This window comes from Herpailurus yagouaroundi, unplaced genomic scaffold (genome assembly GCF_014898765.1).
Source record: "Herpailurus yagouaroundi ecotype Mexico unplaced genomic scaffold, PumYag 141, whole genome shotgun sequence".
Classification (NCBI taxonomy): domain Eukaryota; kingdom Metazoa; phylum Chordata; class Mammalia; order Carnivora; family Felidae; genus Herpailurus; species Herpailurus yagouaroundi.
Window position 1 is genome coordinate 42,919,477 of NW_024412396.1, and position 24,485 is coordinate 42,943,961.

General features: G+C 41.0%; 2 protein-coding genes across 9 annotated transcripts in view; one reads left to right on the plus strand and one right to left on the minus strand.

Moving 5' to 3' along the window:
- Positions 1 to 11,956, minus strand: part of ZFYVE26 (zinc finger FYVE-type containing 26) — a 66,738-nt gene extending 54,782 nt beyond the window's left edge. The window contains exons 1-8 of one of the 2 annotated variants that reach the window (XM_040477493.1): positions 11,867 to 11,956; positions 11,096 to 11,372; positions 9,361 to 9,439; positions 4,214 to 4,303; positions 1,833 to 2,355; positions 1,331 to 1,461; positions 581 to 745; positions 345 to 433 (exon numbers count right to left, since the gene is read on the minus strand). In XM_040477493.1, the coding sequence (XP_040333427.1) occupies positions 345 to 433; positions 581 to 745; positions 1,331 to 1,461; positions 1,833 to 2,355; positions 4,214 to 4,303; positions 9,361 to 9,439; positions 11,096 to 11,289 (1,271 nt within the window). In that variant the 5' untranslated portion in view covers positions 11,290 to 11,372; positions 11,867 to 11,956. Of the gene's footprint in view, positions 1 to 344; positions 434 to 580; positions 746 to 1,330; positions 1,462 to 1,832; positions 2,356 to 4,213; positions 4,304 to 9,360; positions 9,440 to 11,095; positions 11,373 to 11,866 lie in introns of those variants that run through there. The other variant, XM_040477494.1, reaches the window with a different exon arrangement.
- Positions 11,952 to 24,485, plus strand: part of RAD51B (RAD51 paralog B) — a 647,789-nt gene continuing 635,255 nt past the window's right edge. For 6 of the 7 annotated variants that reach the window (XM_040477495.1, XM_040477500.1, XM_040477497.1 and 3 more), the window contains exons 1-3: positions 13,126 to 13,208; positions 16,704 to 16,814; positions 20,809 to 20,922. In XM_040477495.1, the coding sequence (XP_040333429.1) occupies positions 16,731 to 16,814; positions 20,809 to 20,922 (198 nt within the window). In that variant the 5' untranslated portion in view covers positions 13,126 to 13,208; positions 16,704 to 16,730. Of the gene's footprint in view, positions 12,515 to 13,125; positions 13,209 to 16,703; positions 16,815 to 20,808; positions 20,923 to 24,485 lie in introns of those variants that run through there. The other variant, XM_040477496.1, reaches the window with a different exon arrangement.

The following is a 24,485-nucleotide window of genomic DNA, read 5'->3' on the forward strand; positions in this document are numbered from 1 at the left end:
GGCATCTGCCTCACAGAACTATTGTGAGGCTTCAGTGAAATCATCCACTGAAAAGGCTCAGAGCAATGTCTGGCATATAGTAAGTACTCAGGAAATGTGTGCTTTTGTTCCTTTTATCACCGTCATCCTCAAAGTTTCCTCTAGTTTTAGTCTCATCGCTATGGTAAAGATAATCATTACCTATGTTTCTTTCCTGGCTTAATAGCTGGAACGATTATTAGTTGCTGGTCAATGCTGTCAACTCAAACGTCAATGTAGAAGGTGGCTTGAAATGGCCACATGTGTGGAGCATGGGATCAAGTGTGCCCAATGGTGGGAAGGGGGCTGGCTGCACAGGACTGTACCTGCTCTGCTGTACACACCACTCCAGGACCTCTAGGTGAGTCCACAGCCCATCACAGGCATCCCTGAGGAGCTTGTCACAGCCCTGGTCCTGCAGTGACATGGAGAAGGAAGAGATGCTGACTCAGGAACCTGGGGTCAGGGACTGTGACCGACCTCAGGCTCCTGCATTCTGCCTCACCTCAAAGCCTGGTATCACTCACTTCTGGAGTAGCTCACACTGCAGTATGAGAGTTACCTGGGTCCTGTGGAGTGTCTGGAGCAGACTCTTGGCTGATGCTAGGCTCTGGCAGTGTGTCCAGCCCAGGAGCACGAGCAGTCGACTGAGAGGCCTGAATTCTCTGTCGAGTAGGCAGCCAAGACTTGGGAAGTCTTCCTCTTTCAGCAGCGTGAGTGCCGTCACCTGTAAGCCGACGGAGGCTGCTGTAAGGAGTTTTGTGGACCTGCCACTCAGGGTAGAAAGCTTTAGTTGAGCAGGGAGATGCCGGACAATGAAAAAAGTGGCCAGTTGAAGACAAAACGTTCACACTGTAAGCTCTCAGAAGGCAGAGACTGACTTCTGTTGTAACCCCAGGTCCTAGCACAGTGCCTGGCACACAGGATGAGGTTAATAAATACCTGTTGAGTTCAACTAAAGCTTGGCTGCGGTCTGGAAGGAGAAGGTTAGACGGATTAAATTCCCGTCAGCTAGGCAACATATTGCTGCCACAGTCTTTTCTTCCTCACACCTTCCAGAAAGCTTATACATACCCAACATCTTAGTCCCCACCAAAGAGCGGATATAAAATGACTGCAGTTCTAATTAACAATGATACTGGTTCTCAGAGCCTTCTTTCCCCTGGGACTGTGGGATGGACACACCCAATGACACATCACTAATTAGACTGCTTTGTGTTAGATAAATGAGTGGGAGAGAAAGGAGAAACGAAAAGGTCTATAGAGAATCCCTCGGTACTTCTGTGATGGAGAATGAATATGTTTGACTTACCAGGATCTGCTCGAGGAAGTGCTTGCTGTTGCTCAAGCAGTAGAAATAGGCTGATTTCCAAGCCTGGGCTGGGTCAGGATTGGAGAACAGGACCAGCATTGCCTGCTCAGGATCCAGATGATCGGGGGAGACTAAAAATCAAACCAGACAGGGTTACCAGGGAACAGGAAGCTCTTCTTCCCTAAGCTAAAGCCCATTTGAAAAACCACCAGACGTGAGAATTCACGCTTTTAAAAACTTAAGCCAGGCTTTCTGTGCTTCTATCTTAAAGACTCTTTAACTTCTCTCAGTAGCTTCTGAAAAGCTCTTTCCTGCTATTGTTATTACTTTGTTATTTTTTTCCACCATTCCATCTTGGACTACAAAATCTGTATTTTTACAAAAGAACACCTTATCATTTTTCCTAGATTTCCTGAGCAACTTGGAAGGCACTAGCCTAGAGGAACTTCAGAGGTACAGGAGAATTACCAAGACACAAGGAGAAGCAGCAAAGGGAACACACCTTTTCCCGAGGGTATGGTCCTCGCTGGCTTTTCTGCGGCCTTCTCTGCATAAGTATGGCCATACAGGGATAGCAGGCTCCGTCCTGCCTTGTGGAGCAGGCAGCTGAGCACCCGCTCCTCCTGCAGGGGGTTCCCCTCAGCCCTGCAGGCCTCCAGTAGTTCCTCACAAAGGAGATGCAGCTCAACTTCGAGAGGCTCTGCAGGGCAATGCAGAGTCCGCAGGGCTCCATAGATAGCATCTACTTCACCAGGGGGCCCAGTGGCGGAGCCCTGCACACCCTGAAGCGCCCTTCGAATGAAGTCCACCAGTGCCTTCTGCAGGGGCCAGCCACAGAGGCCAGTGCCGTCGTCTTCTCTAAGCAGGAGCTCCAGCAGGGCCTGTGCTGGCTGGGGAGACTGCCTCAGAAGATCCCAGAGCACAGAGACGGCTTCTGAGCTGAGCCGAGGGGTCCAGCTATCCCGCCTCTGATTTCCATCAAGCACAGGGCCTCCTGAATCTTGTGCTAGGGCCTCATATAGCTCCTAAATAGAGGATGAAGAGAGGGATCCATGGGAGGCATGTCTAGAATGTTACCATTTATAAGCCTTGAAGCTTTCCCCTTTTCGGTAGAAATATGCACGTGTATATAATAGTAGCAGTAGCAAACACTTCTGTAGTAGTTACTTCCTGCCAGGCCCTTTACATAGAAAAATCAAATTAACCCTTACAAGAGCAAGACACTGCTATTATCATCATTTTACAAATGAAGAGATTGAGGCAAAAAAGATTGAGGCAAAGAGATAACTCAATCTCCCAAGGCCTCCATTCTCAAGCTAGTCCCCCCTCACCACCTCCAAAATGTGCACTGTAGATCTAAATCAAGGGCTGCAAATTGATAGACCACGCTGGTAACAAATGGGCATGAGACATGATGCCCACTCTCATGGCATTTAAATTCAACTTTTAAAAGAACATTATATACCAGTTTTTAACTTCTGCTCTAAATCCTAGCCATCCTTTGAGGTATACCCCATTCCTCATCCTTTAAAGTCTTCCCCAAGGGGTGCCTGGGTGGCTCAGTTGGTTGAGCATCCAATTTTGGCTCAGGTGATGATCTCACGATTCATGGGTTTGAACCCCACATTGGGCTTTCTGCTGTTCAGTGTAGAGCACACTTCAGATCCTCTGTCCCCCTCTCTCTCTATCCCTCCCCTGCATATGCACGTGTTCTGTCTCTTAAAAAAATAATAAATAAATAAACTTGAAACAAACAAACAAACAAATCTTCCCCGTACCTCCAACTCACACAACTCTCCCTCTTTATTGGGCTTTCAAAGTACTCAAAATTAGTGCCATCTGGTTTAGTCCACAATTGTGGCATGTGTGTATTAGTCTTTCTCCCCGACTAGATGGTAAGCCTTTAAAGGTAAGCACCTCTACGGGACACCTGGGTGGCTCAGTTGGTTGAGCGTCTGACCTTGGCTCAGGTCATGATCTCACAGTTCATGAGTTTGAGCCCTGTGCCAGCTTTTGTGCTGACAGCGCAGAACCTGGAGCCCGCTTTGAGTTCTATGTCTTCCTCTCTCTCTCTGCCCCTTCCTTTCTCATGCTCTGTGTGTGTCTCTCTCTCCCTCTCAAAAACAAACATTAAAAAAAATTTTTTTTAAGGCAAGAACCTCTACAGTCTCTAATCTGTTTGCAGGGTTAGGGTAGAGGCAGAAAAGAGGACGGAGCAGTAGGTGATTTCTCACGCATTAGCACCATGCCTATGGACAGTACTGAGGGATGCTTCTTCATTAACTGCTTCCAAGATGGTCACAGGGTCATGGGTCTTTGACCTAATACAAGTGTAAGTCTCTACCTTAAATCCTACTGCTAATATGTATTTAATTAGCTGGTGGCCAGGTCATGAAGAAAATCAGTACTGAGCGTCAGAGCATACCTTAGGCACCTTAGATATAGTTAAGATTTAGTTTGATCTGCCCCCAGAAATTTGTTGTGAGGATTACCACATTCAATGCACCTGTTATAGAAGAGGTATTCAACAAACACTAATTCCTTCCTCCCTTTATATTCCCTATGATACACTGGTGAAAAATTCAAACATCCAGTTTAAATCCAAGTTATGTATTCCTTTCCCATGAAAAGAAAAAAAAAAACCAACACCTTTAATCCCCAGTTATACTTAGTATTTCTGGACAATCCAACTCTAAGAATTCTAAAATCAGGTAAGTTTATTCCAATTCTGAGCTCTCTTGAAAGGGACATCTACCTAGCTTGGTCTTGCCTGAGAACAGAGTATAGCCAACCTCCTTGGGACCTATCTCTGCTAGATCCTTGGGAGCTGAGCTTATCGAGTGATAGTAACCCTAGGCAGATAGCTCCCCAGCACTCTCTTACCTTGAGGATGTCCTCAGGAATGTCACTTTGGAGGTCTTCTGATAATAAAAGAAACTCAAGCTTTCTCCGGAAAACACTTGGGAGTAATTTCTAGAAGAATCATAAGAAGGAAGCATAGAGATTAGGCATATTCTTTGTTAACAAATAATATTTCTCTTCAGTTAGTCTTATTTCTGCTGCTTCTCTAAGATAAAGCACTTTTAACCACTAAATTCTTGGATATGTTTGAGATGCTTTTTTTTTCTCTAAATAAAAACAGCTAAATTTGGATGCATATCCCTCTTAAATACTAACATTTAACTCCTACTCTGATTAGCCTCAAATTCCAAGCTTTGCTCATTTCATGTGACTTTTCTGTCATATGAGGTCTTTTTCAAAGAAATGTCCTTGTGGTGTCCAAACACCCAGTCATGAGTAAGCTTGGGAAAGTATGGCCCACATGATCCTCTTTTGGTCCAAACCCATTTTTGATATTCATTATAAGGTGGAAAACAATAGGAAAGAGGAAGAGATCTAATGTTTATTAAACACTTATTATATGTCAGGTACTGTGTGTCATATATTTTTTTAATGTTTATTTATTTCTGAGACAGAGAGAGACAGAGGATGAGTGGGGGAGGGGCAGGGAGAGAGGGAGACACAGAATCTGAAACAGGCACCAGGCTCTGAGCTGTCAGTACAGAGCCCGACGCCAGGCTTGAACTCATACCCGTGAGATCATGACCTGAGCCGAAGTTGGATGCTCAACTGACTGAGCCACCCAGGCACCCGGTCATATTTTTACAAATTAAAAAAAAAAATTTAGTTAATCTCTAAATCAAACAAACCTATGGCTTAAATATATATATATCTTATTTTTTTTAAGTTTATTTATTTATTTTGAGAGAGAGAAATAGAGCATGAGCAGGGGAGGAGCAGAGAGAGGGAAAGATGGGGGGAGGGGAGAGAGAGAGAGAGAGAGAGAGACAGAGAATCCCATGCAGGCTCTGTGCTGTCAGTGCAGAGTCCAATGTAGGGCTTGATCTCATGAACTGTGGGATCATGACCTGAGCTGAAACCGAGTGTCAGCCATTTAACCTACTTAACCATTCAGGTGCCCCAAGTCTCTATTAAAGAAATTTTTTTAATGTTTATTTATTTTTGAGAGACAGACGCAGCATGAGCGAGTAAGGGGCAGAGAGAGAGAAAAAGAGAGAGAGAGAGAGACAGACAGACAGACAGTATCTGAAGCAGGCTCCACGCTCCAAGCTGTCAGGACAGAGCCTGATGCAAGGCTTGAACTCACAAACTGTGAGATCATGATCTGGGCCAAAGTTGTGTGCTTAACCGAATGAGCCACTCAGGTGCCCCTAAAAACAACCTTTACTAAAGATGAAATGGTTAGGAAGTATTTTCTAATTATTTCAAGTATGCAAAAGTGATCCCATCAAATATTTGTTAATGAGACATGCCACCAGAGAAGACTGATGTATGAAAGAAAGAGCCCCTGACTCTTCCTGGACCTGCTTGTTTCACAGTAACTTGCTTTACCTGGTTCATAAAACTAAAATTATAGTTTCCCTTTCTCCAGACACAAATACAAATAAGAGTAAAATCTAGGACTAATCCTGACAAACACTGCTTTAAAGACACCTATAAATCACATGGCTGATTAAAGGTTCCAGGAGTCATATTTTTTAAATTAATTTTAAAAAAATGTTTATTTAGGGGCGCCTGGGTGGCGCAGTTGGTTAAGCGTCCGACTTCAGCCAGGTCACAATCTCGCGGTCCGTGAGTTCAAGCCCCGCGTCAGGCTCTGGGCTGATGGCTCAGAGCCTGGAGCCTGTTTCCGATTCTGTGTCTCCCTCTCTCTCTGCCCCTCCCCTGTTCATGCTCTGTCTCTCTCTGTCCCAAAAATAAATAAAAACGTTGAAAAAAAAATAAAAAAAAAATTTTTATTTAGTTTTGAGAGAGAGAGAGAGACAGAGTGTGAGCAGGGGAGAGGCAGAGAGAGAGGGAGACACAGAATCCAAAGCAGGCTTCAGACTCCGAGCTGTCAGCACAGAGCCCGATGTGGGGCTCGAACTCACAAACTGCAAGATCATGACCTGAGCCAAGGTTGGACACTTAACCAACTGAGCCACCCAGGCACCCCTCCGGGAGTCATATTTTACGGTAAAGTCTCCTATCTCAAGCAAGAAGCATCTGCAAGATAGTTTGTGTGTGGGGGGAGGGGAGTGGGTTTAGAACACAAGATCATACTCTACTCAAGTGCCATTCATCATGTCACAGGCTAACATGATCTGGTGTGTTTGTGGTGTAAAACCCTATTTCTTCTTACCGCATCCTTCTCTCATGCACCTATGCCATCTGAATGCTTATATAATGCTAGTGATTGAAGTTGGTGAAGAAAATTCATGCTGGAAAGCTAAAGGTTAAATTCTTATATTGAGGACTAAAAGAAAGGAATAGATAAGATGTCCAGACAGCAGGCCTTTGAAAAAAAAAAAACCTGGTTAAGATATTATGACTTTAATCTAGAGTCCTAAAGACTCATTAGCTTTTAATTATTTTACGGGTGAAAATACTTTATGCACATGCAGGGTCATAAATGACTAACATTTCTAAAACAGGGAAGAATTTGCTCCATGTTTCTAAGCATGGATCTTACTATCAAAGCAAGGTGTGTTCAATGCAGAAAAATTAAAATATGGAAATAGGCAAGTGAAAACACACATATACATGCTCCAAATCTTCCCACTGAAAGAGAGCTTCTATTAATACTGTGGTCTAAGGGCATCCAGACCATTTCTATGCACACATCTCAAATGTATAGTTTTCTAAAAAATTTTTTTCACATAGTACAGTATGAACATCCTTCCATGTCACTGAAAGTTCATTTACCACATAATTTTAATAGTGGCATGATATTTTACAAACAGATTAACCAATCCTATACTGTGGACATCGGAGTTGTTTCCAGTTTTCCTCTATTAGAAGCAGCATGCAGTGAACATCTCTGCAGTTAAATCTTTGCAAACATGCTTCCACATGTAGAGATAAATCACCGCAAGATACAAAGGCAGAAGGCAAAAGTGGATGAAGAAAAGGGAAAATGGAACCACTGTTTCAAGTAATAATTAAAAAGGAAGCTTCGGACACCAGGGTGGCTTTGTCTGTTGAGTGTCCACTTTGGCTCAGGTCCCCATCTCCTGGTTTGTGAGTTTGAGCCCTGCATCGGGGCTTGCTGCTGTCAGTGCAGAGTCCCCCTCTATCTGTCCCTCCCCTGCTCGTGCTCTCTCAAAAATAAATAAACATTTAAAAAGTAAGCTTTTGACAGAAGGTGGGAGACTGGAAAAGGAGAGGCAGCCAGCAAGTCCCCTAAAAGATAAAGGCCACTCTGGGACAGCAACTGGTCTTGTGGAACTATTCTTAAGAACCCATTTGCAATCTTAGTCCTTGTAAAAGAGGTAAGACTGAGGTCCTTGCTTAAAGTTTAAACCATTCCCACAACTGTTTAAATAACTGAGGCACTGAAGCTTTAAGACCAAATGATCTTGATGTTTGGAAAAACAAGAACTATTCTTACTCTGTGCTAAGGAGCCATGGAAGTGAAATCAACCACCTGGTTGAGCAACTGTACAGAAAATAAGCAACAAAGTAGCCATAAAGTAGGTAAATGCCCTTCAGTGAGGAGAAAGTTCACTTGGTTTAACAAATTCCATACTTAGACTAGAACCATCTTTAGTCAATAACAACAGACATTTTTTCTTTTTCTCTCTGAAGACACTCTGAATATTTTAACTCAAGTTTTCCCTTTTAGATCTGCAATGATAGCTAACTTAATCATTCTGGGCTTATTTTTTAATTTTGCTTCTCTCTTTTCCCTCTCCTGGCTAGTCTTTTTGTCATTTTTTTTTTCTTTTTTTAGACTTGGAAAAGCCTGGACAAAAAATACATTTAGATTAGTAATTTCTTGTATTTTTTGATAGCAATGTGGAGAAAGAGAAGTGTTAGGCAAAACTGGAACTAAAAGCAAAATTAATTCTAATGATAGAGGGGAGTAAAGAAGAAAATTAGGCTGACTTACATTTACAAAACAGAATTTATGGTTTCTGGCTTTTAAGTCCATAAGGCTAAAAATAATGTTCAGCAGGAAAAACCAGTAGGCTGGGGAATCAAAGTCAGAAGATCTTGGTTCCAGCCTTAGTTTTGCCAACTAACTTTATGGTGTGACCCTGGGCCAGTCATTTCTTCATTTCTCTTCTGGGTCAGAAGTTCCTCACTTTAAAATCCTGAAGTCTACAGGCACCTGGGTGGCTCAGTTGATTAAGTGTCTGACTTCGGCTCAGGTTATGATCTCCTGGTTGGTGAGTTTAAACCCTGTACTGACAGTGCAGAGCCTGCTTGGGATTCTCTCTCTCTCTCTCTCTCTCTCTCTCTCTCTCTCTCTCTCTCTCTCCATCTCTCCCACTCACTGTCTCTCTTGCTCCCTCAAAGTAATAATCTTAAAAAAATTTAAAAAATAAAAATCTTAAATTCTGGGGCTTAATACAAAATTGTCTCAGAGAAATTCCTCCAATGGATAGCAATTTCTGATAATTATCATATACTTCTAAAAAGGCTTTTAATGGCAATCTTTCTTTTTTTTTAAAAAAGCACTTCGTTATAAGGTTTCTTTCACTAAATCTGCACACTGTGTTTTTATATTTGGTAACTTTTAGTTTAATTCATGTGGATTATTAAATTATTAATTAATGAGGCTTAAATCTGTAAGCTTTCACTGCACCGGACTAGTTAAAATGAGCTTTTTGGAAGAACAACCAGGTTTTGGCTCAGCCTATTCTCTATTACTTGAGTATTATGAGGTTCATACTTTATTTGCTATGTTGTCACTTTCACTGAGGTTTGCAAAGTTCTGTTCAGGTACAAGACTCACAGTGGTATCTAACAAAATCATATCACCAATGTATGTTGGTGGATTAATGAATAAATTTAGGTAAGGAAACAGCAATAAAAACTCAAGCCATTCTCACTTTCAATACTGAGAGGGGAATATGACAAGCCTCATAATAAAGGAAGTAACAGATAAAAAGGAAATCTTAAAGCTACTTCCAAGTTCTTCTCAGTGTTGGCCTCAGAAAAACTTTGAATATAAACCTGCTTACCTTTTCCTGGGAGAACCATTTTTCCAATACAAGAAACCAGATCCAGGCTAATCTTTGAGGGTTGATGTCCTGTCCACATCTGAAAAATGTAAAAAGAAAGAATTTCTGAACAAAGACTTTCTACTGACCTTTTCTCTTTTGTGATCCAAGATTGGGATTTCACTGCTCAGTCTGTTTTAAACCTAAACAGGCATGACATTGTACTAATGAGAAATTTTCAAATGTATATGATAGATCAATAAAACTAGAACCAGAACAGCGCTAGATTTCATTAAAAAAAAAAAAAAAAGGAAAAAAGTCTCACCCCTGCCTCTACCTCCCTATCTAGTCTTTATTATTATTATTTTAATTTTTTATTGTTTTTATTTATTTTTGAGAGAGAGAGAGAGAGAGAGAGAGAGAGAGAGAGAGACAGACAGACCATGAGCAGGAGAGGGGCAGAGTGAGAGGGAGACACAGAATTTGAAGTAGGCTCCAGGCTCTGGGCTGTCAGCACAGAATCTGACGCAGGGCTCGAACTCATGGACCGGGAGATCATGACTTGAGCCGAAGTCGGATGCCCAACAGACTGAGCCACCCAGGAGCTTTTTATTTTTATTATTTTTAAACATTACATAGAAAACCATAAAAAGCAAAGCTCTCTAAAGTATATTGTTGAAAACAGAAACTGAGTCAAGTAGTCTTAAAGAAAATAAGGAATTTCATAAAAATTTATTAACTCTAGGCTAAAAACAGGGTTACAGGAATTCATAAGGGTTTTTTCAAAGTTAGTAATTTAGATAGAACCTGGCTAGAACCCAAATTTAAGGGAAAAAAATCACCTAAGTTTCTACTCTCTACATACTAATACAATATAATATAGCTGCCAAAGTAAGGAAGAGTGAGGGAAAGACTAAATAGCACACTTAACTATTATACCACTAGCTGTTAATAGCACTGCCAGGAAGAGCTTCATTAAAAATTTAGATAGAGAACAGTGGTTGCCAGGGTAAAAGGAGGGTTCAAAATACAAAGAGGTATTCCCAGGAAGTACGGGAATTCTTTTGTGGTGATGCAAGAGTTCTGCAGCTTGATTTTTATTGGTATTACATGAGTCTGTGCATGGATAAAATTGCACAGAACTACACACATAAAAACAAATGCACATTAAAAAAATGGTGAAAACTGAATAAGGTCTGTAATCTACTTAACAGTAATATACCAATGTCAATTTCCTGATTTTGACATTGTACAATAGGTATATGAGATATTGCAATTGGGGGAAGCTGGGGAAGGTTACTCTGTATTTTTTTGCACATTTTGTGAATGTAAACCTTATTTATATAATTTTTGATATTTATATAATTATTTCAAAATAAAAACCTTAAGTAAATTAACTTCTAGTCTTTTGTTACAACTACAAAATCATAAGCAAGAAAAGAGCAGCGTTTGCTTTTCTGGAGGCAAAGAAAATGCTTTTCAATTCAGTTCCACCATCTACTTTTATGATAATAATCAAGAAATGGTGGTTTCAGGCACACTTTGCTGTCCAGGATTAAATGCTGGTTCAGATGATAATTCAAAGCCAACACCGATTAATAAACATGTATCATACAGGTAAATTTTCAGAGCATGTGAAATACACTCTGCCTCTGCTAATTCTTCAGAGAGGAGGTGAGAGTAGGTGACCAGAGCCCAAATATTGACCTTGTGTCTCCCGCCCTGTAACTTCCTGGGAAGAAGAGACATCCCTTACCTCAGCTGATCTGGACACACCACGAGCGCCTGAAGTATATCTTCCACCTTCTTTGGGATATCCCCTTGCGCCTCGTGTAGCTGAGGTACACATGCCTGTGCCAGCTCCCATTCTCCTCTGCGAAGGCACTCACAGAAAAACCCAAAAAGCTGCTTCTGAGAAGCAATTTCCTCTTTTCCAAATGGATGATGCATTTTCCCAGCACAGAGTGCAGGGAGATAGAAAGAGATGAATTACGCAGAACACATTGTCAATTTTCTCATTCGTGGAGCGCCTCCTGGAAACAATACACACATTGAGGAGAAACGGAACGCACTACATTTAGACAAACTAGTAACTACTAGACTGGCTGGGAAAAGCGGGACTTACTTCCCTAATTATCGTTTTATGTTTGATTTGACGTGCTACTATCTTTTTTTGAGAAGTTCCACCTTTCCCCGAGGGGTGGATCCCATCTCTCTACACACATCCAATATTTAATTAAACTTAATAGTCGTATTAGCTCGGGGCGCAGACCCACAAATCTTCTTTCATATTCCCCACTTAACTTTAGACCCAGTCCGGCTCCAAATCCCCAGGTGGTCGCCTCCCTAAGTATGAGAAATGCAGCAGGAACCTCCCTAGTTTGAGCCCTCTCTTAAGGCGGAGGAGTGAAGATCATCAGATGAGTGTGTGTCAGAGCTGGAGGACGGTGGAGATTGGAGCGCAGGGACGCTCCCTACAGGGGTCGTGGTGAACGCCCCCACCTTCTCTGGGGCGCCTTACACTCACCTGCTCCTGGTACCCAAAGCAGTAGAGCTTCCAGCGCAGCCATGTTTGAGCCCAGTCAGGTGATAGATCCCATTCGGGAGGTTGCCGGAGGGAGGGGTGGTGGGACGACTGACAGCGGCTACTCCTATTGGTCAATGGAGGGACGATACAAATAAGGCGCCATATTTGTTTGGGTCACGTGACGCCACCTCTTCGGACTGGAGAAAGCTAGGACATGCGGAGTCAACCAGCTACCTGGCTGAGGATCGTTCCTTTCAGTTTTGACCACTCCTCTGCTCGATACCTTCAGTTCTGCGTTCAGCGGGGCGGGTGGCAGAAATATCAGTGTTCGTTGATTTTTTTCATGTCTCTTTTACTCCATAGCGTTTGAAGTCAGCTTTTACTAAGCGCCCGCCGGTGACAGTGTTTTGCCAGGCCTTCTTCCAGAGGAAGAAGACCTGGATGCTCCTCCATTGCTATTTTATCCACTTGGGTTCTGTTATAATCGCAGAATCCTGCGTTCTGAATTCCCATTTTCTGCCTAACCCCATTGATTTATTTGCTCACTTACCCGACAGTCGTTAATTGAACGGTGTCCTAGGCCCTACTTTTCAGGCTGAATAAGTTGCAGACCCTGTCCTCGAGTTCACAGTCTAATAACAAGTGCAGGTAAGTAATTAGAATACAGTAGGCTAAATTATAAGATGGAAGTATGCACTGAAGAGCTGAGAGCAAAGGACGAGCAAAAACTTTTTCGGAAATACAGAACTGTAATCTGAAACCCAGTCTTAAAGTAACAGTTCCCTTTTACACCGAAACTTCGGTGGTTCCCCTCATGGTCTTAAACTACAGGCTCTTAACGTTTCCCCATTGTGTGTTTTCAGCTTGAGCAATTTCATTAAGTATTTCCAAACTATTTCACCTCCAAAGTGTGGTGAAAAAAGCAAACCCAAACCAATCCCAGCTCTCTTCCAAACCTCTTCTACTATAGGTGAATTCTTAACTATTCTCTGAAAACTAACATGTCTTTCTGGTCCATTATGCATTTTTTAAATGTAGTGACAAAAAAAAATAAAAGAGACAATTCCAAGCAAGGTTTTTACTGGCTTAGTTTTCTCCTTGCAGATGTTTCTTTACCTGATTTTGATAATCATTATATTGAGAAACGGATTCAGTGACGGATTCTGGTGTGAACTACAATTCCCAGCAAGCAGTGGAATCAACCTGGGACTCTTCCTACCTCTGATTGGATATTTCTTTCGAGTGACAGCCCAATCGGCATTTGGGTTGTTGCTTTGCGGCGCTTTCCGCGGGGAACTGTGAGGGGTGGGGGAAACTTTGAAAGTTGGATGCTACAGACCCGGTACTGCAAAGATTCGTGTGGGGGGACATTCGGGGGGGGGGTAATGGGGTGCGCTCATTATTTCCTGCCCCCTCTCTGGGCCCCTTTCTGTGTTATTACTTTCGGGGTAGCGGAGAAAACCTCTTTGGTCCAGTACACTCCCCCCTTAGGCCTGAGGCATGATAACGGGAACTCCGCCGCAAATATGGGGGCTCTTGGCCTTCTTTTGTGGGGGATGCTGGAACTGTGCTCCTTGCTGGAAAAAAGTTCTTTTTAGGGGATTCTAGAGTGACGTTTTCGCCTCTTGATGCCCACCTCCGCCCTCCCATTTGCCGGCTGTTGGGAGTCTCGGCGGGGGAGCCGGTCCTTAAGGGAACATTGGGGTCCGCTCGCCTGTGGTGTTGAAGAAGAGTAGTTAAAGCGTGGAATCTGGAGTTCTATGTCTAGATTCGAATGCGGACTCCACCATTTGCTAGCTGATAGACTTCACGCGTTTTTCAACTCAGTGCCTCAGTATTAGTCTGTAAAAGGGGTCAAACATCGGAAGCTCTTGGAACAGTACCTGGCACGTAATAAGGGTCCAATAAATATTAGCTATTTTCGTTACTTACAAACAGTTTTCACTGAACATCTTTCATGAGGATTTTTACTTTGTTGAGGAGGAAAGGTTTCAGCCTTCAGGATGGAATATCTTCCCTCACCCCTGATTATATGTGTGCGCACACACACAGAGCAGGAATTTAACAGTCTCTGGTGGAAGAAACAAGCCGTAATAATACGTTAATAAGATTATGCAACAAATACGTATAAAGTATGATGAAAACACTGGGTTGGAAGAGATTGACTTGGGGACAAGGTTTGTGCAGGAAAGTCGAAGTCAGGATGGCGCTTGTGTAACCTACCAATATACTGTATTGTGGCTGGAGAGCGGATGAAGTGAGGCAACAAATGATGTTTTGCTGACAGAATTGATATGGTAATGGCTGTTAACCTTGAGCTCTGTGTGTGAGGCACCATCCAAATCTTCTAACCTTCACTACATTCCTTTGGGGTAGATATTTAAATGACCTTTGTTTTACAGATGAGGAATTGAAGACCCCAGGAGGGGAGGTAGCTGCCAGGAAGGCAGGATCTGGGCCTTGCTATCAGATGTATGGATGAGAGGGAAATGAGAGACCAGTTTATGAAGGGTCTTTATGTGATCTTAAGAAGTGTGGAATTTATCCCGTGCCCTAATGGTCCCATGGGTAGTTTTAAAGGATGAAAGTGACAGGATTGGAGCAAAGTTTTAGGTAGCTACCTCCGGCAGGATTGGAGCACTGACCTAACTTTCCCAGACCAGTTTGGTGCTTCTTCCTGGCACATTTAAATGCAAATGACGATACTTACCGTGTGACTGTGATAATTTGTGTATACGTCTCTTTTCATCTTTTACTGTGAGTTCCCAAAGGGAAAGCAGTATGTTTAAATGATTCTTTACACCAGAGCCCAGCAGCTCAGCAGAGTGTGTGATTAAGAAGGGTCTCCTGAAGGAGCAAAAAAAAAATTTTTTTTTTGATGGTGCAGGGAATAACAAGAGGCAGCATGCAATAGTGCAGGCAAATGATGGGAGTGGCCCTAAGAAGGCTGAGATAGCAGAGTTGGTTATTGTTAAACAAGTCCGGGTAGTTTGGGTTTTTCTTTTTGATTGAATGTATCAGCCTATATGGTGTTATTGCTCAGAACTACCTGATCTATAAAGACACTAAGAAATGATACAGCAGATATCACTTGGTAAACTATTTAGGAAACGAATCGGTACAATTCCCACTGAGGGAAATGAGAGGGATGTATTTTGTGCTTATGAGAAGAGTGTGTGTGTGTGTGTGTGTGTGTGTGTGTGTGTGTGTGTGTGTATGCGCGTATGCATAGGCTCATGAATGTGAGAGAAAGTGGGAGAGAGGGAAGGAGAGAATTAATTTGATGCAGAGAATTTAGATTTTATGTAGAAATTTGGGCATAAACAGGTTATCTACATTTTCAGTACTATGTATTTTGTTCCAAAATGTTACTCCTTTTCTGTTAACAATATTGCTTTATCTCCTGGAACAATGGAGTTGCTGTTTCTATTCTATCCGGAGGGTATCTTGTCATCTCAGCGAGATGCACAACCTCTTCTCTGCATGTGTTATGAAAGGAATCACTGTGATTGTGTTCTAGCTCACTGAAGGCACATATTTCATGAGTCTCATTTAGTCTTAGGTTCAGCAGTAAGAGTGAAATTTCTTGCATGTGAGAATGTGAGCAGCTAATACCAAAAAAAAAAAAAAACCAAAACACATTTCAGTTTGTAATTAAGACCTGAAATAATAATATCTCGTTTGATTCGGAGGTTTGTTCTGGCTCATAGAAAAAGGAGAGGTTAAATATGATTATGGACTTGTAGTAGGGGTATAGTGGTTAAGAGGATAAACCTTAGGGTCACTTCCTGAGTTGAAATTCTGAATCCACCATTTACTTTTTCTGGTGACAATGGAATAGCTAACATCTAGGGTTTAGTGTTCTCATAGGTAAAAATTGGGTCAATAATCAACCTTCCTTATAGGGCTATTGAGAAGATTAAATGTTATAATTTATATAAAGCTTTGGAACAGTGCCTCCTGTACATAGTAGGTGCTCAGTAAATTTATTGTTACAGTGCAATGAAAGTAAAGACTTTTTTTTTAAGTTTATTTATTTTGAGAGAGAGCACATGAGCAGGGGAGGGGCCGGGAGAGAGAGAGAGAGAGAGAGAGAGAGAGAATCCTAAGCATACTCCATGTTGATAGTGCAGAGCCCAACGAAGCTCCATCTCCTGAATCGTGAGATCATGACCTGAGTCAAAATCAAGGGTCAGATGCTTAACTGACTAAGCCACCCAGGTGCCCTGACAGTAAAGACTTTCTAAGGAGTGCTGCTTAGAAATATTCCTTGAAAGTTAATTATACATCCAAATAAAATTTATAAATACATTGAAAATCTTAAGATGTTATGCAAATGTGAAGTGATATCTTTATATTCATGTAATAAATATAAAAGAATTGTGTGAAATGCACATTCTTATGTTTTCTTGTTTGTGTGCATGTTTGGCAGACATAGAAAGATTCTACAGCTTTTATTTTATCAGTAATATTTTATTTTTTATTTATTTATTTAAAAAAATTTTTTTTTCAACATTTATTTATTTTTTGGGACAGAGAGAGACAGAGCATGAACGGGGGAGGGGCAGAGAGAGAGGGAGACACTGAATCGGAAACAGGCTCCAGGCTCTGAGCCATCAGCCCAGAGCCCGACGCGGGGCTCGAACTCACGGACCGCGAGATCGTGACCTGGCTGAAGTCGGACGCTTAACCGACTGCGCCACCCAGGCGTCCTAGTAATATTTTAAATACTATACATTTCATTTCACACATGAAGAAGCTTGAAGAATTTTTTATTTTGTAGTGTGTTTTGGTAGCCTATCTACTATTGCTTATGGTATTTTCTAATGCTTTTCAGGGTTCTTTTTCTGCTGCATCTGAAAGCATGGGTAGCAAGAAGCTCAGAAGAGTGGGCTTATCACAAGAGCTGTGTGACCGTCTGAACAGATATCAAATTGTTACCTGTCAGGTAAAATTTATTTACTTTCTCACTAAGAAATTTTGAGTGCAAAAATTTTTTTAAATTTTCTTATTTATTTTTTAAAATTTGCATCCAAATTAGTTAGCATATAGTACAACAATAATTTCAGGAGTAGGTTCCTTAGTTCCTCTGACCCATTTAGCCCATTCCCCCCTCCATTAACCCTCAGTTTGTTCTCCATATTTATGAGTCTCTTCTGTTTTGTCCCCCTCCCTGTTTTTATACTATTTTTGTTTCCCTTCCTTTATGTTCATCTATTTGGTCTCTTAAAGTCCTCATATGAGTGAAGCCATATGATTTTTGTCTTTCTCTGACTGACTAATTTCACTTAGCATTATACCCTCCAGTTCCATCCATGTAGTTGCAAATGGCAAGATTTCATTCTTTTTGATTGCTGAGTAATACTCCATTGTGTGTGTGTGTGTGTGTGTGTGTGTGTGTGTGTGTGTACATACCACATCTTCTTTATCCATTCATCCATCATTGGACATTTGGGCTCTTTCCATACTTTGGCTATTGTTGATAGTGCTGCTATAAACATGGGGGTGCATGTGTCCCTTCGAAATAGCACAGCCTGTAAAATAACAGGCTACTTGGGATGCCTGGGTGGCTCAGTCGGTTACAACTCTTGATTTTGGTTCAGATCATGATTTCAGAGTCTTAAGAATGAGCCCCTCATTAGGCTCCTGTGGGGCTTGGTGCTGGATGTGAAGCCTGGTTAAGATTCTCTCTCTCTTTCTGTCTCTGTGTCTCTCTGCCCTTCTGCCGCTTGTGCTCTCTCTCTCAAAAATAAAATAAAATAACAGGCCACTTAGGTTGTATCAAATGTGGTTTCATTTACCTAAATTCCTATACTTTTGCTTGGGTCAGGGGAGAATGCTTATGGCATAATGTGAAGTATACTCGTGCTATTTATTTGGGATTCTAGAGAAGTTTCGTTGAATTGAAAGAGATTTTGCAGTTATATGAGAAATAAGACTCAAATGAAGAGACAGTATTCAAAATGGGTAATGTCTCTTGCAAGCAAGAGAAATTAATAGAATCCTTATCAATGTAATGAGAGAAATGTATAAAGCAGATGTTGCATTTTAGGCACAGTAGTGAAGCAGCTCCCTCTTAGGAGGTTAAATAAGTTTTAACATTTTTTGTTTGTTTGTTTGTTTTGTTTTTAATGTTTGTTTATTTTTGAAAGAGAGAGAAGGGGGGAGGGGCAGAGAGAGAGGGGGACAGATGATCCGAAGTAGGTTCTGTGCTGACAGCAGAGATCCCGATGTGGGGCTTGAACTCACAAGCCATAAGATCATGGGTCGAAGCCAGATGCTTAACTGACTGAGCCACCCAGGTGCCCCTAGACTTAATGTTTTATATTAGGATTTAATCCTTAATGAGACAGATTTTCAGAGCATACTACAATTTAAAAAAACTGCTTTGTGTATTAATGGTATTTTTGGTTCCTCTATTATACATTTATTTATTTATTTATTTTTTATTTATATATGAAATTTATTGTCAAATTGGTTTCCATACAACACCCAGTGCTCCTCCCAAAAGGTGCCCTCCTCAATACCCATCACCCACCCTCTCCTCCCTCCCACCCCCCCATCAACGCTCAGTTTGCTCTCAGTTCTCAACAGTCTCTTATGCTTTGGCTCTCTCCCACTCTAACCTCTTTTTTTTTTTTTTTTTTCCCTTCCCCTCCCCCATGGGTTCCTGTTAAGTTTCTCAGGATCCACATAAGAGTGAAACCATATGGTATCTGTCTTTCTCTGTATGGCTTATTTCACTTAGCATCACACTCTCCAGTTCCATCCACGTTGCTACAAAAGGCCATATTTCATTTTTTCTCATTGCCACGTAGTATTCCATTGTGTATATAAACCACAATTTCTTTATCCATTCATCAGTTGATGGACATTTAGGCTCTTTCCATAATTTGGCTATTGTTGAGAGTGCTGCTATGAACATTGGGGTACAAGTGCCCCTATGCATCAGTACTCCTGTGTCCCTTGGATAAATTCCTAGCAGTGCTATTGCTGGGTCATAGGGTAGGTCTATTTTTAATTTTCTGAGGAACCTCCACACTGCTTTCCAGAGCGGCTGCACCAATTTGCATTCCCACCAACAGTGCAAGAGGGTTCCCGTTTCTCCACATCCTCTCCAGCATCTCTAGTCTCCTGATTTGTTCATTTTGGCCACTCTGACTGGTGTGAGGTGATACCTGAGTGTGGTTTTGATTTGTATTTCCCTGATAAGGAGCGACGCTGAACATCTTTTCATGTGCCTGTTGGCCATCCGGATGTCTTCTTTAGAGAAGTGTCTATTCATGTTTTCTGCCCATTTCTTCACTGGGTTATTTGCTTTTCGGGTGTGGAGTTTGGTGAGCTCTTTATAGATTTTGGAGACTAGCCCTTTGTCCGATATGTCATTTGCAAATATCTTTTCCCATTCCGTTGGTTGCCTTTTAGTTTTGTTGGTTGTTTCCTTTGCTGTGCAGAAGCTTTTTATCTTCATAAGGTCCCAGTAATTCACTTTTGCTTTTAATTCCCTTGCCTTTGGGGATGTGTCGAGTAAGAGATTGCTACGGCTGAGGTCAGAGAGGTCTTTTCCTGCTTTCTCCTCTAAGGTTTTGATGGTTTCCTGTCTCACATTCAGGTCCTTTATCCATTTTGAGTTTATTTTTGTGAATGGTGTGAGAAAGTGGTCTAGTTTCAACCTTCTGCATGTTGCTGTCCAGTTCTCCCAGCACCATTTGTTAAAGAGACTGTCTTTTTTCTATTGGATGTTCTTTCCTGCTTTGTCAAAGATGAGTTGGCCATACGTTTGTGGGTCTAGTTCTGCGGTTTCTATTCTATTCCATTGGTCTATGTGTCTGTTTTTGTGCCAATACCATGCTGTCTTGATGATGACAGCTTTGTAGTAGAGGCTAAAGTCTGGGATTGTGATGCCTCCTGCTTTGGTCTTCTTCAAAATTACTTTGGCTATTCGGGGCCTTTTGTGGTTCCATATGAATTTTAGAATTGCTTGTTCTAGTTTCGAGAAGAATGCTGGTGCAATTTTGATTGGGATTTCTATTATACATTTAATAATCCTCGGGGCGCCTGGGTGGCTCAGTCGGTTGAGCGTCCGACTTCGGCTCAGGTGATGATCTCACGGTCTGTGAGTTTGAGCCCCACGTTGGGCTCTGTGCTGACAGCTCAGAGCCTGGAGCCTGTTTCGGATCCTGTGTCTCCCTCTCTCTCTGACCCTCCCCCGTTCATGCTCTGTCTCTCTCTGTCTCAAAAAAATAAATAAAAATAAAAAAAAAAAATCCTCATGTTCGTACTTGGAAACACTCTTAAAAGTATGAGATTTAACATTTCATTCCATAGTCTGTTTTATTGTCTCTATTAAATACTTTTCCTGAATGCTGTCATAGCTCAGTAAGAAACTCATTTCAACCTGACACTTTCTGGGTACTTGTGCCTAAACTGCAGCACAGGGCAGTGTTTAAATTTTTTTTTTTTTTTCAACGTTTATTTATTTTTGGGACAGAGAGAGACAGAGCATGAATGGGGGAGGGGCAGAGAGAGAGGGAGACACAGAATCGGAAACAGGCTCCAGGCTCTGAGCCATCAGCCCAGAGCCTGATGCGGGGCTCGAACTCACGGACCGCGAGATCGTGACCTGGCTGAAGTCGGACGCTTAACCGACTGCGCCACCCAGGCGCCCCAGGGCAGTGTTTATATACACCTAGGTTGGAGGCTGCTGCTATGTGAAGTTACTTGGTGTGACCTCTGGTATATGCTAACTGAATTAGAGAATTAGAAGATAAGATTATATCGTCATATCTTTTAGTTAAGTCATACATGGGGGAAATACTATAAGGGATATATAAATCTTCAATCTGCAGTAAATTATGGGCAGTGTCCATTGAAAGTTTCCTTTTAATTCCAGTATCTTTGTTGCACATATATTTTAAAATATTCTTTTTATGTCTCTCTAGGACTTTTTATGTCTTTCCCCACTGGAACTTATGAAGATGACTGGCCTTAGTTATCGAGGTGTCCATGAACTTCTGTGTATGGTCAGTAGAGCCTGTGCCCCACAGATGCAAACGGTACATATACATATATACATATATATTTATATATATTATGTTTTGATTATGACTTATTTTGAGATGATCCTTTATCTCATTTAAAATATTTTTTTGGAGATGAGGCAAAATTAAAAATAGATATGAACATCTCAAAAATATTGATTCTTGGGGCACATGGATGGCCCCAAGTTGGTTGAGTGTCCAACTTCAGCTCAGGTCATGATCTCACAGTTCATGGGTTTGAGCCTGGCAATGGGCTCTGTGCTGACAGCTCAGAGCCTGGAGCCTGCTTTGGATTCTGTGTCTCTCTTCTCTCTCTGTCCCTCCCCCACTCATGCTCTGTTTCTCTCTGTCTCAAAAATAAATAAATGTTAAAAAAAATTAAAAAACATATTGACTCTTGGGGTGCCTGGGTGGCTCAGTTGGTTAAATGTCCAACTTCTGATTTCGGCTCAGGTCATGATCTCACAGCTTGTAGGCACTGATACCAGGAAGCCTGGTTGGGATTCTGTGTCTCCTTCTGTCTCTGCCTCTCTCTCTCTCTCTCTCTCTTTCTCTCAAAAATGGAGGAATAAACATTAAAAAAAATATTGACTCTTACACCATAGGACTGGTCCTTTAATGAGAATATATGTGAAAAATTTATGTAGTTTGTAAGCTCATGGGAGACAGTTCCTAAAAATGGAATGAGGAAGCAACAAGAAGTTTTTTTTTTTTCTGTAGCCAATATTGATATTTCAAAAGGTCATCTTTGTCTTTTATTTGTTTGCATAGGATTTGTGTATTTCACGGTTAATTATAATACACTCATAATTTTAGAATGCCCCTGTCTCTGTAATACCAACTTTTATTATCATCAGTCTACATTATAAAGCACACATAGTGGATTTACACTGCTCATTGATTGAATAAATAATACTTTAAAACTTTTCTCTCTCTTTAGAAAGTTAAAAGTCTTTTATAACAAATTCTCATCAAGTACGATTATTTCATACTTTCTGTGTCATAATGTTAGCTTTTCAAAATGTAGGTTTGGTGCGTGGTAGAAAAGATCTTGTTTTCCCAGAATAAGAGTGCCTAGAAGTCAGTGCACTTAAGTGCTTTGCAAATGTATTTATTTAGGTGGATTGTAGATTACTTACCTTACTATCTTATATTGAAATTTGGTAACCACTGAGCAATAAAGTGGAGTTCAATTCTGTGAAGTAGGAAGGAAGGGATGTTAGTGTCATTTGAAACTTCTGAAATTAATGAATAGATAAAAATATTTCCTTTTGCTCAGATTTAGCTTGTGATCTAAGAAAATACTTCAAAGCCAGAATAGTCAGAAGGAGAATTCAAATCAGAGTTAGGAATTGGCACTGTCTTAGCTTTGTCATTGACCTTGGAGCTTTGAATAGCTCACTTTATTTTATGGGAGAAGTAAGAGAACTAAGATAGTGATGATTCTGTGATGAGGTTTAAATTAACTTGTTACTATTTTGAAGGTTGTAAAGCACCAACAAAGTGTTTTAATTTGAGGTATGTCATTCTATGTGTTTGGTCAATACCTACGTCATGTTTCTAGTTAGAGAATTAAATAAGAGAGCATGGGGAGGAAATTCACTTCTGGGCTCCACTTGCACCACCACTTCAGCTGCGGTATCAATACCACCAAAGCCACCAAAAAGATGGCTTCTTGAGCTCGCATTTGGAATGCAGTGTCAATACCATTCCAAATGTGAGCTCAAGAAGCCATCTTTTCCCTTTGTTGTGCATTCACTCTTGTAGGATTCTTTAGATTTGAGTCTTGTGTTAAACATTGGCTTAGCCTTAGTTCATTTTTCCAGGGAAGAGTCTTTTGTTCAGTTATATATTACTTGAATTAGTATTTATTGAGTGCCAGTCATGTGGCAGGTACTCTGTCAGGTCCTGGAGATATTAGAGTGAGCATGGTAATGTTCCTCATGCAGCTTACAGTCTAGTGGGAGAAGTCAGACATTAAACACATAATTACATAAATGATTAGTTGTAGTAATGATAAGTCCTATGAAGGAAAATTATAAAAAGCTCTGAAACTTAATAACAAGGAACATTACTTAGTTTAGGGGTCAGGAAGGTCTCCTCCAAGGAAGCAACACTTCAGCTAAAACCTGAAGGATGGATAGGGGAGAATTAGGCCAAGTTGAGAAGGGATGTGAGCAGAGAGGAGTTTGCAGGCAGTGGAAGCAGGAAATGCAAAGGCCCTGTGAAGAGAAGGAGCATATGCTTTCATGGCAGTAAAATCAGGCTGGTGTGGATGGAACATAGCAGTGAGGAACAGAGTAGCCTCAGAGGTGAAGTCAGAGAAGTGAGCAAGAGTCAGATCATGGGGCCTGCAGACCATGTAAAGGATTTCAGACTTTATTCTGCGTGCAATGAGAAGTCATAAAAGGGTATAATCTAATATGTATATTTAAAAAGTCAGTCTTGAACGTAGACAAGTGATTGAAAAGGAGCAGGGAAATATTGATGAAGACCATCTAGGTATCTATTCCTGTATTCTAAACAGAAAGTGATCGTGACATGGATTGTTAGTATGGTGTTAACCCAGATGGCATAATGTCAGTTATGATGAAAGATAATTTAGGAGGTACAGTGAAGAGGACTGGTGATTGTTTGGCTGTGAGTGGTGATGAGGTACAGGAAAGTGACAGATGATTCCTTGATTTTTGCTTTAGGAAACTGGGTAGTACCACTTCCTGAGATAAGGAATGCTGTAAGAGTGTCAGGCTTGAGGGAGGCATAATTTACTACTTGTTGAATGTGAGGTGCTTGTGAAACATCAATTGGAGATGCAAACAGGCAGTTAAATATATGGGCCTGGAGTGTGAAGGAGACGTCTGTAGTAAAAGTATGCATTTGGGAGTCATCAGTGTAAATATGGTAATGAGATAAGCATATCCAAGACCAAGTCCTGAGTGAAGTCTGCATTTTAAGATCAGATTAGATAATGATGAGTCTAAGAAGAAGCAGCCACCAAAGTAGAAGAAAAACTGGTGGAGTATCATAATAAGATACTCCTTTCTGTCTCATTTATGTACATACTATAATTTCTGAAGTCTTATTCTGTTTGTTCATTTTAGTCTTTGTGTCACTAAATCTATTGTGATTAGTGCATTTAACCGTTGCAAAGGAAATACTTTAATTTTGACAGATTGGGCTGCCTTTACATGTTTGATAAAGTGTCCCCAGGCCCACTGATGTTGCCTGATGATAGATTGTAGACAATATTGAGGCATTTCTAAATCAGATGCATACCACATGATTTTGTTCTGTAGCTTTTCTGTTTGTTTTTTTTTTTTTAATGTAGCTGAATGTAGCCTTAGAAAAATGTGATAACCCAAGGTTTAACTGATCTAAGAATTTAATGGGTGAGATTACACAGGAGTCATCACATTTATAACTCATAAATATTAATATATTTAATATGCTGGTCTTCATACCTCCTCACAGAAGCAGAAGAGCCTTGAATTTGATATATAGATTTATTAAACTGTAAACTTTAAGTTGTTAGAAACTATCTGTTTGGTACTATTATATTCCCAGAGTTTATCATAGTA